Source organism: Larimichthys crocea, chromosome XV, assembly GCF_000972845.2.
Source record: "Larimichthys crocea isolate SSNF chromosome XV, L_crocea_2.0, whole genome shotgun sequence".
In the NCBI taxonomy this organism is placed as follows: domain Eukaryota; kingdom Metazoa; phylum Chordata; class Actinopteri; family Sciaenidae; genus Larimichthys; species Larimichthys crocea.
The window spans coordinates 21,164,011-21,179,942 of record NC_040025.1 but is presented as its reverse complement, the minus strand read 5'-3'; the positions used below and the strand labels follow the sequence as shown (position 1 = coordinate 21,179,942).

Sequence of the window (15,932 nt, the reverse complement as noted above, 5' to 3'; positions counted from 1 at the left end):
TGCTTTTACTAACTCAAGATAAATGAGGAAGAAAATGAGGAATGTTATCCAGAAATGAAATGATGATGGTGGTGGGAATTTAATATATATTATATATATAATATTTATATAATATATATAAAAAATTAACATTAATCGCAAAAAATCTGTAATTAATCGCGATTAATCGCGATTAATTATCATAAATGTATCAATAATTAAATGCATTTTTCTGAGACTGAAGCTTATAATGAATATTTATTTATGTAAAATGATCAAATTAATGTAGAAAAACACAGGGAAAGTATATTTAAATTCATTCATTTTATTGGTTCAAGGTGCACTATGCACAGTGCAACGGAGAAAAGCCAGAATGAGGAAATATACTGACGAGTGCCACACTCTTGTAGTGTAGAACGGGTGTTTTGTTTTGGGTGATATGGTAAAGTCGTGTACTTGTGGAATTTAAATTCGGCTTTGCAAACTGTGCAAATGCCTTGTTTTTGTCCAACGAGCCGTCAGGCAACTTTTTAAATGAAATGTTCCCCCTAAAGTCCGTCCTTATCCATCTTTGCCATAGATCTCCTTTAGTTAGGATAGATCTAGACATATATCATAGACTCTCTCTTTAGTTAGGCTAGATCATATAGACATATATACAGACTCTCCTTTAGTTAGGATAGATCATAGACATATATACATAGACTCTCCTTTAGTTAGGATAGATCATAGACATATATACATAGACTCTCCTTTAGTTAGGATAGATCATAGACATATACATAGATGCCTCATTGAGCAGGTTGGACCGTTGCTGCGATACGTTACGTCCGCCATATTGGATGTGGCAGATCTGCCCGTAAACTAATACAAGCAGGGCCGGTTTTAGCTGTGGGCAATGTGGGCGACCGTGCAGGGCGCAGTCTCCGTGAGGGCTTTAAGTTAATGCCTCTTATACACCCATTCACACACACACTAATATATATATATATATACACGTATTATAACTATAGATCTGTGAATGCAGACAGAGCCCTTTAAAGCTGCTTTGGGATTGACTGTTCCCCTGAGACAGCCGAGTCCTGGGCATATGTTTATTGTACATTATAGACTTAGATAGCTCATGACATTGTGCAGACAGAAATAACCAACAAAACCTGGATGTGTGATGCCATAATGTTATTCACACCACTGACACTCAGTGTATATAATACTATGGAACTAAATTAAAACAGCAAAATGTTTCATTCTACAAGTTTAACTCTAACCTCTGCATACTGTAAGTGTTTCTTTACTCTTACAGTAACTATGGGCTTGTCAGACAAGTTGGTTAGTTCAGGGTCAGAGTGTATTTTTATCATGTTCCTGGGTTCTTTCCACACAAAAAGTCCCTGATCTTAGTCAAGGAGGTACATCCCTTTTTATGACAGGAATTATAAGTGATATAAAGAGCATTCTTTCAGACTCAAAGCCCTCGCTGTAATAACAGTACTGATGTAATTTACTGATAATTCTCCTCTGGGCTACAGAAACAGCCGCGCTGTGACTCACACTTGGGGGTGAATGTTAAACGTAGTCTGTTTGAATTTTAGCCAAAAGTTAAACCATAATATTGTCTTGCTGCTACCAAGATTGGGCCTTTTAGAAATACTTAGTTCTGATTAGGTATGATGGTCTTATGTCATTAATATATGCTGACATGCTGTGTGTAAAAACTCAGCTTGGTTGATACACCCATTTGCACCATCTTTTACACACAGTCTGCACAAGTACATGTTTGTGTTATTTATCAAAAGGTACACTAACCTTTTGAAGGAAGTGCAGTTCATCACCTTTGGCTCTGCTTATATCATGTGATCAGTAAAATGTGGTTTGATGTGATGATGATACATGATGACAATCTTGATGATGAAAAAACAAAGATAAGGCTTGTCTATTAATTTAGTGGTCAACAGATACTGCATTTAGAAATGTTTGCAATTGAAAGAAAAACACATTCACTGTGTACATAGGTTGATTTAAATGCAGAATGCAACATGTCTGAAGATAAACTTAGCAAGAACACTTCCAATAACTCCAGGGTTTTACTCTAGAGATTAAGTTGAATGTATACTTCAATGTATACTTTCCTATGATGTCAAAGTAAAAACACATGATAGCTTGCTGCTCTTCACAGAGCAGACACAGGCTTTTCTTTCATTTCTCAGTCAACTCGTGCTTTTGCTTGGGCATATAGATCTGATGGCCTTGTCTGCTTCTAAACCTTCGATCATTAGTAGCAGTCATTGAAGTTGCTTCCTACAGATTCACGTCTGATGTGTCTTGCACAAGCGGTTTTGTAAGATAAGCAAACAGTGGATACAGATACTTAACTGAAAAGAATGGCAACAATGGTGTGTCCTTGTCACACCTAGGAGTTGCCTTGAGGAGCACCCTATTTTAAAACACATGTGTGTTCATGTGTGTCTGCATGTGTTATCTTTTGTGCATTTGGTCAGTGAGTGCTCACATGCAGTGTATAAAATGGACATATCCTGCTGTAACCATCACTGGCATCTCTGTTAAGTGGTCACACGGGGCCACAAGAGACGGCAGAGGTGGTCAAAGAGGGATGAAAGGAGGGGGCGTCTGTCTAAGTCGGATTTACTTTTCACTGCGCTAAAAGGCACACGACCCCTGTTAAGTCACAGAAGTAACTCTTCCTCGTAGATAATTTCTGTGAAAATCATAATTGTGCCTGTTTAAATCAATATATGGGGCTATGCATTAAATAATTTGAGTACATTTAAAGTATGGTATGAAGCAATTTCCACAGTGATATCTGGGCATATTTCAATGGATTGGAATCAGCTAAAATAAAGCCAATCAAAATCAAACATCTGTGTTGTCCACCTCAGCATACTAATTTTTCAATGCTGCGCTGCTTAAATTTGGTACAGTTAAAGTTCCTCTGATCACTTCATGAATCAAAATCTATTTCCATGTAAATATGCAAGATGGGTGGGTGATTACTATTGCTCTTTAATTTTTTTTGTTCTTGAGTTGTCTTGTACCTTCGTATGACATGCTGGAGCCAGGTGCAGGGCAGATGTCTGTTTGTACACCAGATGTGTTGGCGTGTTTCTCGTTTACTGCCGCCCGTGTTTACTTCTGATTCAGGTAGGGTAGGCATCAAGGTATTCTGGTCAGGACTGAGCAGATGGTGCTGTGGAACAGAGAGAATGGACACAAAGGCAGTGCAGACAGAAGGATAAAGGATGGATGAAATTGATTGGGTATTACAAAAATCCCCTCCACAGACATATCCTTCATATGTTGCATTAGTCACAATGTTAATTTCTTTTCATTTTAAGCTATAAGACATTTATAAATGTGATCCAATATGATAATGTGTGTGAACAATATGACTTTGTGTAAGGAGTACTACTTAAATTTGTGAAAATATAAAACTACTCATGTAGTAATCTGTACAAATACAGTGTTTCATGTTGTTCTACTTTGCCTCCACATCTTTCTATGGCACTCTCATTTATTCCACTTACACTGCTCTGCACTGAATGGAGACATATCTTTACATTCAGATACATACATGAATGGAAGCGGTAGTACCACCATTGTCATTATACTGTAATGTATTCTTGAAGCCTTTCATTTCCTTTATCTGCAGTCAAGAAATAAAAAAAGACCAATGCAATGTCTTTTGTTTCTGTTTTCTTGTGAATAACGCTCCCAGTAGATCCTCCAGTGTGTTGTGAAATAGCATTCGCCTTTGCTGGTGCCAAAAAACTACACTACTGTACCTAGCACCTAAATTAACTATGACATTTTGCTGTCATTTGCACTTCAAAGCCACACCAGTGGCCCAGTCTCAACCCCACCCTACAGAACTCTCCACATCCAGATATCTATTTTGTATTATGTCATTAGCACTTTATCTTTCTTTTGCCTTTATAGTGCCATATTTTTCTCATGTATAATCCAACATTAAGAAATAATTTTAGGTTTTACAGCAAGTTGAAATACTGTCAAGAATGTTTATTTCCAGGGTTTGAGGGAAAAATGGGTGAAAAATAAGGCAATTGAGAGAAAGTGTACCCGACTGGTATTCAAGACATTCTGCATGTAGGTAACTATAATGAGAGCATGCTGTGTGAAGGCAAAAGAAGAGTGTGTACATATGTATGTGTGTGTGTGTGTGTGTGTGTGTGTGTGTGTGTGTGTGTGTGTGTGTGTGTGTGTGTGTGTTTGTGTGTGTGTGAGAGCAAGCGAGAGAGAGAGAGAGAGAGAGAGAGAGAGAGAGGCTGCAGTGTGGAGAATGCATGTGTGTACAAGAAGAGATTTAAGTAGCGAGGGAGAGCAGAACAACAGAGAGGGGAGTGGGGGAGAGAGTGTGAGCTTCAGGCTGACAGCAAAAGAGAGAGGGAGAGAAGGAGAGAGCAGAGACCAGCGGAACGTCTGTCTCTATCTGTTGCCTCTTGGATCTCGTTGAGCAAAGCTGTCGGGCTTCTTCTGACTGCGAGTGGATCCTCCTGCTCAGAGACTGTGTGAGGCAGTGCCTGAGTGCAGAGCACACATCAGAGTATCCCAGTGGTTATGGTGCTGCCACACACGGGTGAAGGTTTGACCGGCTTTGCTCTGGACTCGACTCAATATCCATGATCCACAGCCATCTCTGGCATACCCTCTCATGAAGGTAAGCAGAATAACGTGTTTTATTGACTGTGTTGCTCTTTGTTGTAGTGGGACTTCTATTGTTTTTACAAGATAATTTACTTTACACATTCTGGGAGTTCTACTATACAAGCATCTGTGGTTAATTCAGAAAAACAAGCTTGAAGCATACAGCACAGTTGATCATGTTTCATTTCTCCCAGGCTCTAGTTTCCTTGTTTATTGTGTCTGGTTTGACCTCCTTTAAATGGACTTGCCTATATCAAGTGATGAACCCTACGGTATCCTTTCCTGGCTCTCGTGTCCATGTGAGTATTCCAGAGCTGGGGACTCGGACTCGCGACTCGGACTCGAGTTGCACTTAAGTCTCACTTAACTGTGACTTCAGACTCGACTTGGACTCGACTTCAAAAGACTTCAGACTTGACTTTGACTCGAGGCTCGAGACCCACGAACAACCTTTATTTAATGGTATTATTATTCTCATTATTTATCTGTCAGTCATCTTTTTGTATGATCTCTGGCTCTGAGCTAGATGCAAACGCCAACTAGCCACAACAAACTGTGTGCTAATGCTGTGAACAGGCAGATTGCATATTTGCCATATGATATGACAGACTTTGGGTTAACATTTCACCAGGTCTAGGATGTGTCAGAAGATTAGTCTATGTCATACCAGCCAACAATTGAGTAGTAAAATCCAGGAGATTGTATGCTAATAAAATAGCTGCTAACTGTTTTTCCTATATTTCAAACCCACCTCCCGCTGCCCTCCCATTTTGTCATTTCTCCCGTAATTGATAAGCCCCAAATTTGTTTGTGAATAATAATTTTGAAAGCTCAGACAGGAAACCACCGCGACTCCGTTAGTTAATGCCACTAACTTAGTGGCTCAGCTACTAATTACTAAAAAACAAAAAAAACAAAGTTGCGTTAACTATGGTCATTTTATATATACATATTTTATAATATCCCCACACATTTCCTGCTGTGTGTTGTGTTAAGCAGCAGATTATTACATTTTTGTTTTCATGTGGCTTTAACAGATTATGGTGATGAGTTTGAAATAGGCTACTTTGTAAGCTTAAGCATTAAGTATATTTGTTGTACAACACTGTTTGTTGAGCGGAAGATATGTGTCGTCATGTGGACTGCATTAGCTGTGACGTTTTTGAATTGCATTCATTGAACAGTGACTGTGTCTCTAATAATACATAAAGACTTAAAGTGTCAAGGGTGAATCTTTTTAAGTTTTAATAATTAGCACAGGAAATGCTAATTATTTTAACTGTTTTAAGTCTTAATCTTAATCAGTAACTTTACATGATCATAAAATACTTTCATGGGCATTAACAATAATAACTCACAATGGCATTTAGCTAAAGTTCATCAGTAACATAATCTACCAGCTTTAGTCCAGTCATTTCAAGGATTTTATTTTAGAAATGCACTTGACTGAAGTGCTGCCTGCACGGAATAGATGTCAATTTCATAGATGTAATTGAATCTGCTTCATTTTCATACTGCTACTTTAATCTGTTGTATAACACAAAAGCAATGCTCTTAGTGTATACATAACTGATTCAGATTGTATTGCCTTTGGGGCGTTTTGTTTACTAAATTTAATCACAGCAAGAATAAATCTTTAGACAACATAATTAGTGCTCGTGTTTTAGTAAACACTAAACTTTTAGGATGAGCAAAACCACTTATTTTTGATAGAACATGATTTCCCTGACATCTCTTACACAAAGCAATGTGATTCTTTGGAGAGGACATATGCCCCTATAGGTTGAAGACTATACTCAAAAACACTCCTACACTCAAAAAAATATTTTGGGCACTTATGCATTTCAATTACATACAACATTTCCATCCATTTGAATTACAAAGTTTTAATGGCAGAGCAAACACGTTCAGCTTGTATTTGAATAGAATCACAGGCCAATGTTATAATCCGTGATAACGCAGTAAGAGTGTACAGGATTCACATTTACACATGGAAAGTTTCCATGAAGAGTGTTCAGTTCCCTCGCGGTTGAACTGAAAGTGAAATGGAAATCATGGACTGTGATGCTTTGACAGAAACTGGGAAGGCCTTTTCCATAAGATGCTTACTTCGTTTCATATATTTCCTTATACGTGTGCGTGCACGTGTGTGTTTCTGCATACATGCACTATAAATTTAACTGCAAGGCTTTAGATTATGTTGGACAGCTTAAAATCTTGGTACGAATCCAGCATTAGATATGGTAAAACATCATTTGAAGAGAGAACACTGTTGTTCCAAAGTGAGAGAGACCGTTAAATTGTTTCAAGGGTAAAGGGGTATAAAGCTTTCGAAATATGCAATAGGCAAAATTATAGCTGGTCTGTCAAGAAGAATATGATGTACCAATGGATAGATGTCTGAGGTGAGGTACAGAAGGATGTGTCATATCATTTGGCTTTTAAATGCATGCAGATATGCACGTACATCTACTGTGTGTGCGGCATTGTAGACAATTCAATTTGCAAAAACACTATCAAAGCACTTTGTGCCATCAGTTTTGCCATTATTGCACAATGGAACAAAAATTGACAACAAGGAAGAAACATTTCATAGTCTTAATCTTTACTGCGCTGTACTATTAAATATAACATTTAACCAGTGTAGTAACACTAATGAGAGCAATTAAACACCAAGCCAACAGAAATACAACTGGACACATCTAGTGCTACAACTAATAACAAAACACACAAAGACAGTAACTACGCACACACAGAAAGGTGTTGTAACAGAGCAGATAGGTGTGATAATGCTCACGATACCACTGGGATTCTATTAAAGTGCAATGAAGTAATCAATTACTGCACTATTTTTCTTTGAGTTTGCTCAAAAAAGATTCAGTATGTCCCAATAGATCCAGTCGCATTCTGTAGTAAGCAAGCCAGCATGCTTTTCTGGCTATTCTCAGCCATAATCATCACATCAGACACCTGAGACAGATGACAGGAGCCTCAGTGACGGATGTCAGATAACAGATACATCCAGCAACAAAAAACATCTGCTGACAGAGAGCTACTTAGGCATGAAAAGGGAGAACATGCTTACTGATGACTAGTAGAATAGATACAAATAATAGCAATAGAATTTGTTTAAATGAATAAAGGAATCATACAGATAACCGATAACAAGCATATGTAATTTCTCTGTAGTATATATAATACTGTAAGCTACACTCATAAAGTAACAACAGCAGAGTTCTCCAGCTTGATCTGAGTTTGACAAAGTTTCATTGTATGTCCAACATATGGTTAAGTAATGTAGCATTGGTTCCAAATCACACAGTTTTTTTTTTTTAGGTCAAATTTCACACTATGGACTGCAACGGATGTATGACCAAGACGCAAAGCTCAAGGCGCAATGTTACAATGAAGTAGTGAGTCCAATGCATACATCCAACAGTATATACAATTGCAGCATTCAACAGCATTTGTTTATTTGCTGAGAAGAACTCAGAGATGGCGGTTCGCAGTGAAATTAGGTTAGCAGTGAGAAAAGCATTTCTTGTGAGTCGAGATAGTCGAGAGAGTGGAAAACATTAGACTGCTCAAGGACAAACTCTGAAACATTTTCAGTGAGTTTCGTGGGTCATAGTTCTAATGGCACAAACACAAGTGGTCTGTGTAGTAAAACTGGTGGCTGCTTTCACTCATTTGTCGATGACAAACAAACAAACTGAGTTATACTGAGAGGTGTTTCTATTGCTTATGTTATTATTCTATTTATTCTGTAGTCAGTGAGTGTAAACTAGTGAGGAGACAGATTGGAAATGATTTTTGGTCCATGTGCTATATATAGTAGTTGATGTTCCATTTCACAATTGTCAAAACTGACAAATTGATCTCTCTCTATAATGCATTCATTCATTCTGCCTGTTGTTTTCTCTGGTTTTACCTCTGCTGTCATTGCACACACAGACCCGCCTTCCTTTTATTGCCTGATCTGAGACACCCACTTACTAACCCACTTCCCATTTCATTTGATTACTTCAGTAGAATTTATATTGGCCTATTTACGGTGTCCTGAGCCTGCCTGATTCCCAGACTTTGATTCTTTGCCATTAACTGATTAAGTTTGCCTCCCTGTTTGTGTAATTGTGTAACTTATATAAAATAACAGATTTTAAATCATTTTGGTGCTACACTGTACGATGTGTAATCAGGTGGATGGTGCCTCTGTCATTTCTACTCTGCTTTACAGCACTAAGTCACACACCACTTGGGCCGGCTGTAGCACAGGAGGTAGAACGGGTCGTCCACTAATGAGATGATTGGTGGTTTGACCCCAGGCTCCTCCAGTCTGCATGTCAAAGTGTCCTTAAGCAAGATACTGAACACCAAAGGCTGCGCCATCGGTGTGTGAATGCGTATGAATAGTTAGCACCTAAAACTGGTGAACAGTTGGCACCTTGCAAGGCAGCCAATGCCTTCAGTTTATGAATGTGTGTGAATGAGATATGTAGCGTAAAGGCACTTTGTTAGTCTTTGTACCATAGGCATTTTGGACCACTGAAAAGAAGAGGTTTTCAGGCCTGGGATGTGAAGGAATGCTGACAGGAGCAGAGCTGGGCAAGCTGGCAATGTAACTAGGCTCAGCAGCTTAATACAATGGCAGAGGTGAAGAGATTGAAGAGGGTGTTGGCAGAGCAATCTAAGAAGAGTAAAAGAGAAATAAAAGGCTGAAAGATAGACTAGTAAGTAATATTGACCATATATATGGTAATATGACCAGAGTCACGACCAACACTAATGTTCAGTGAAAGAAACACAACAACAAAAAAACAAGATTACATTTATTACACAATATGCTTATTGATAAATGTCCTGATTCAGTGTTTCAGTTAATCTCAGCATCATAATTCAAAGCAATAATTTGCATGTTTATCCAGTTTCTCACATCAGACAAGATTGTGGACAGGCTCCCTTATTCCAATTATGGAAATTGTGAATTACCATAATCACCCACTGCCTTTCGTACTCCAATTAGAGTTTTTCAGCCTAAAGCTCATGACTGGGCCAACATTTCTCTTAATTCCTCTGGCTTAACTGCTTCTTGTCTCCATTTTTTTCTCTAAATCAGAGCACATAAGAAAATGCATTGCGCTTACATCGCCCCAGCATTCCTTGCATTGCCATTTAGCTGCTTGTCAGACTGTCATAGATATAAATATTAATGAAGCAAAATGCAATGCAAAGTGAGTGGTGCCTGAAGTGGAGCAATATTGACACTGTCTGTTTAAATCTGCATCAACACATGACACTTTTATGACATGATTAATTACGTCTCAGGTTCATGAAATCATGGCTTATTAAAACAGGTCAGGTCAGGTTGATACAATTTAAATCCATAGCTTTGCCAGCACAGTTTGTACTCCCCCCCCTCCCTCCATCTCCCACAGTTCTCACACCAAATGTAAACACATTAAAAGGGCTGTTATGTAATTAAGATTTAGATGAATATACAACAACAAATATATAATCCACATGAGATGAAAATGTAAACTCATGATGTTTCAAAGCAACCCTTCAAATGTTTTGTTTTAACAAGTTCAAATTTCAGTTTGTCTCCTCGAACTGAGCCAGTTTAAAAATAAGTGTGATTCCATCAGTAAGCCCTGGCTGAGCAGCTGTTTTCTCCATGACTCGGTGAGAGAGTGATATGTGTGTGTCCATACAATACTGTGTGTGTTTCAGTTGTCTACATACAATTTATGTAATGGTCTGGTTGTGCACCGAATAATGTGAGCAATGTGGTGTTGTCATGCTTCCCAGTGCTCTGAGGGCTGGGCTAATTTTAATTTATGCATTAAACTATTTATGCTCAAATATCCATTCCTGCTTGATTAAAATATCACGCTAAATGTCCTATTGACACACAAGATATTATACTGTGAAATTATCATTTTAACAGCATGCCATGAACCCTGAACTCATTGTCTAAGGTAGATATGGTGAATTGAATAATAAGTTAGAGAATGAGCTCAACAAATGTTTAATAATGTTTCAGAGAAACTGGGTAATTTGCCCCAAAGCTGAATGGAACCTTTGACTATGACAGGGACTTCTGCCATTTACATTACCCAGAAGAGAAATAGACTGTGGGTTCTGTGTGCGTGTGTGTGTGTGTGTGTGTGTGTGTGTGTGTGTGTGTGTGTGTGTGATTAACTGTGAGGATGGTCAATCCCCCAGGGTAGATATATCCTGAATGACAACACAACCAAATGTCAACTATACTTATCCTCATGTACTGCGTGCAATATGTATAAGGCTGTCACTTCCAGCTTAGTCTGTACAACATGAGCGCGCTCTTACACACACAGTGTAACTACTAACTAATAAATGCGTAGAAGCAGACAGACACACATTTGCATGCTGAACTCCCTTGACAGCCACCAACTTAATGTGCTGTGTTCAATGGCAGAGAAACAACGTGTAAAGCTTAAGAAACTATTATTGTAAAAAGTATCATGTAGCTGTAAATCTGACACATAACTCGAGTTAAAAACAGCCAGCAGATCCATTTAGCACATGTGACAAAATACTGTTGGACTAATTATCACAAATTATCACATCTTTCACAGCCGGAGCATGTAGGCTTGTGTCAGTTTCTTGTTATTATTTCATGTGTCTTGTTTTATCCTTTCTTTTTTTTATCAGTTCTAATTAATTTTATTTCCTCTCAAACATACTTTGGATTACAGGTTACAAACAAACAAACAGCTTCAGCTTGGCTCCAGATGAACAAATAATAAATATTATTGTTATAAAATTGATTATATTTAGATGAGATTAGATTATATTACAATTGGCCAGAAGATGACATCTTTAAATGTTCAAGTCCAAAACCCAAGGATAATCACTTTACACTAATAATGACAAATACAAGCTACAAATTCTCTTAATCTGAGCTTGAAGCTGAGAATATATGAATATATGAGAATATAGGAACAAGAAATTACTAATATTATTTGCAAATTACTTGTTTTTTCTGTCAACTCTGTTAACTGACTAATTATTTCCGCTGCTCTTTACTTAAAGCTCTTCGGCCACATGATTCTCATCAGATTTGGTTTTAGCTGTAGCACCAGCTGCTTTCAGTGTAAAGTTCATTTAACACTACTTTCACAGCACCAAGCAGCAGACAAACAAAGGTAGCGACTAGTTGGTGAAGATAGTCAGGTCTTTAGGTGGCAAAAAGCAATATTGCTTGGTGTTGATATGGCAACATGTTGACAGCCTGTCCCGCTACTTCCAAGTGGCCAAAACATTTATTAATACAGCCTTGAATTTTTTTTTTTCTTTTGTTCTGTGCAAATGCTGCAATCACATGCCACCATGATGGTTGTATAACTGCTTCCCCATTAGCATTACACCAGATGCTTTTCCAGTACATACAGTAACTTGAATTCATTCAAAGATACCTCCATGGCAACAAAGCCATATAGTCACCATGCATTCTTCCTTATAATCCTCCCCCGATCCGTTCAAATGTCACCTTTACTGTGCGATACGATTATATACATAAAGAATCAAGAATACGTTCATACACATTTAAATAAAAACACCATGTGTTATGCACACACAACTTCCGATCTCATTTAGTGCCTCATTTAAGCGTCTCTGTGGATTTTGGAATGAAGTTAGCAGAAAAGGCCACATCTCTTGCTGTCTCTTCTCATCATGGCTTACATGACTTATTTTGTTCAAAATGTTACATCACAGCCTTCCTTTGTGTTACTCTCCCTCTGGCCCTGTTCCTCTCATCTGACACAGATCCTAAGAAGCCCCACCCCTTCACACTCCCACTCATAACACCTACGAGTATGCTATTGTATCATGTCTGAGGATGACACTGTAATGGGAGAACAAGTCACTAAAGAGCAGTAAAAAAAAAAAAGGATGTACATTAACTGTATTTTAAAATAGGACAGGAAGAGATTATGTTGATGGAACATAGAAGGTAAAAAAGGAGTATTTCTGGCAGGAAAATGCAACAAATATAACGTGCAATGAAAGACGTGCTGACATTTAATGGCTAATACTACTTACGAGCCTGTGGGAGTAACACACAGGTGCTACTGCTGCATACAGTACAGTGAGGTCATACATCGTCAAAGTTTTATGGTGAATTCTCAACAGGTCAGTTCTGAGGCCAACAAAGATGATTTATAATGCTTGGGGAAAACGCAAAATGTCATTACTATAAGAGCTTACAGGAACCTCTAAATTGGAGAAGCACTAAAACCTGCACAGAGAAGTTCAAAATCTGCCATTCTTTGTTCACAGCTCCCAGTTTTAAACCAACAAAAAAATTTAGCGTAAATGAGATGCAATTCTATGCTAAAATAAACAAAATATTATAGGGTGCAGAGTGGTTATTTATGCATACTCCTTGCCTTTAACCCCACTTGTGAATATTTGTGAAGAGATCAGATAGCCTGGGCCTCTTTCATTTCCTTTCTTAAACATTAGAATCATGTAGAAAATACACTGAGGGAGGAACAGTAGTCTCCAGTTGCAGCATATAGGAAAAGTTGTGACAAAGTAATGGGAAAATAATTCTTTTACGAGTAGAAAGCAACATTCACACCACTTTCTTGGTCTGTTTTTTGGTGTAAGGAATCCCCAAAGACTGCTACTAAAGGAAAAAAGCAAAGGTGATAAGGATAGTAACATCAGCCTGTTGGTCCACCACTTTGGTCCAGACTGAAAATTCTCAATAATTTTTAGATTCACTGATGCATGTTTCCCATGAGATTTACTAACAACAAGAAAATATACTAATATTCAGGTAAACAATAGCAGCACATGCAAGTCATCCACCCAACCATGCATTTTTTGTGACCACTTATACTCATCAGAGTCGCGGGGAGCTGGAGTCTTTCCTACCCTGGACATGTTGCCAGTTTATCACAGGGCACATAGAGTCAAACACCCATTCACACTCACATTCACACTTACAGGCCAGTTACCAATTAACCTATGAAGAGTATGTCATTGGAATGTGAGAACCACTGCACCATCATGTCAGCCACATATAAATAAAATTTGAATAGTTATAAAGAACATAAAATATTAATGATAATGAAAACATAGTTAAAATAAATAAAATAAAAACAGAAGTACACAAATGTAAACATATTTAATCTGATTTCAGGGGTAAAAGGTACTTCTTTGTGTTGTTGTTTAATAAACTGAAGAATTCAAGTGAAGAATTCAGTTACAGGAGGAAAAAAGTTAGAAAAGTAAAACATTTCCACTTGTGAATAAAAATAGAATTGATATTACTCATACATATTCAAGTGCACTATCAATTTGTCCAAAATTTTGCTTTAAGGATGAAGAATGTTGGAATTGTCATTGTGAGCACATCAGCATGGTGATGTTAACATTTTGAGCTAAACGTTTGTGTCTACAGGACTATAGAGCTGTTAGCATGGCTGTAGACTCTTTGCCATAAAATGTGTGTATGTTTGTCTACTGGTGTTTGGATCAAACACATTTTCCATTTTGTTCTAACTGTGTGTGTTGTTCTTGTTATAGGTGAAGATTTCCAGGGCAATAGATGTAATTTTACAGCACTCCTTAAAGAAGTAGACCAAGTAAAAATAATAATGGAATTATACAGAATTATTTATGCAAAACAACAATGTGGCAACTACTGATTTAAAATATAAAGACAGTAAAAGGTGAAGGTGAATGTTGAAAGGGTAGATGTAGGAGGCATCTGTTTATGAGGCACAGATGACGAATGAAGCACTGAAGAGTTGCAAAGGGTACATCAGAGTGCAATAAGCATGATAGGAACAAGGGTCAGAGTACCCTTCAGAAAATTACCTGGTGAGTGAAGTGGTTATGTCACTGAGTGACAAGGGCAGATTGAGACATTATAAAAATGGATGCAGATAGCTTTAGTTATAAAACATAATTGCATAAAGCAAGGGTTCAAGGTTCACCTTGGTCTCAGTTTATAGGTCAGTGATAGGGTGTTATTATGTATAAGAGGATGTAGAGTTGTATTGAATGGAGTAATCTGAATAGTCTTTCTGAATGAGTATAGGTAGTACTCATTTACACTGAAGAAAACTGTTTCATAAAATAGAAAAGAAGGGACGGAGAGAGACTGACAGATGGAGAATAATACATTCATACTGACACACCGGCAGGTTGGCAGTTATCGTGTGAAAATCTTGCAGTTGCAGTTTTGCTAAGTTTAATGCTTGAATTGAACCTGAGGGATGTTTTGGTTGTCTGCAGTATAAATAAAAAAACTAAGCGGTCTTTGGCTGTGCACAGTTTATGACCTCCTTGGCATGGAGGTACGAAAGCCTCTCTTTATTCCTACATTACTGATTTCTCTTTGATTCATAGAGCATCTTGTCAACGCAATCCTCAAATTAACTAGACCTAAAAAATGATTGCTAAGCCAATAACCATGTGTCAAAAAATGCTCTGTTTCTGCATGATGTTTCAAATTTTTAGGAATTCTCCATCTCCCAACCAACTAAATCTTTTCTTATCTATATAAAAGTTGTTTTTTATAAAGACTGATACACATAATTTTATGCAAGCAGCATAGCCCTAGGTAATATCTGTCTGTCTTTTGATCCACTACATTGGGCCAAACTGAAAAATCTCAACAAAGACAGACATTCATAGTTCCCAGAGGATATTTGATTACTGACTACTGACATTTGCATTTGGCTCTCAGTAGCTCTATGAGGCTGTGAAATATAGCCACTACTTTTGTTGGTCTTGTTTAATGACCTGTGATGCCAATCTCTGTTATTGCACTCTCTGTTTTTATGCACTTTGAATGCTTTCCAGTCACAGAGTGTGAGGGAAAGCACTTTGTTGGTGATGATGCTTTCATGATGGTAGACAGAAAAAGTGTCTTTACACACTCCTCTGAAGTAGAAATGCTTTGAAATTCTCGGTCATTCGGAAATAATGACTTAATTTAACACAATACCTGACAGCACTTCTAACCAGCATATGGAATCTACTGATTGTTGTTTTAGTTCAACAGTGGTGTTACTGGTGAGTCAGACCTGTTTGTTGTAATCCAGTGACTGCAGGCTCAATGGAAAATGTGTGTCCTAATGTGATTACACCTCAGAGACTAGACCTGAAAGCTAAGTCTAGTATGTCTCACTGCATGTGTAGAGAAGAAGATGTCACATAAAAATTCAAACCCAGAGCTTCACACAGCACAACAACCCTAGCCTGATAGGAAA

At 37.8% G+C, this 15,932-nt stretch overlaps 1 protein-coding gene across 1 annotated transcript in view; it reads left to right on the top strand.

Annotated features, from left to right (window-relative positions):
- The first annotated feature begins 4,339 nt into the window (after positions 1-4,339).
- The window catches only part of opn7b (opsin 7, group member b), a 47,069-nt gene continuing 35,476 nt past the window's right edge, over positions 4,340-15,932 (top strand). Inside the window, exon 1 of the mRNA XM_027288942.1 lies at positions 4,340-4,672. Within this exon, the coding sequence (XP_027144743.1) occupies positions 4,667-4,672 (6 nt within the window). The 5' untranslated portion in view covers positions 4,340-4,666. The remainder of the gene's footprint in view (positions 4,673-15,932) is intronic.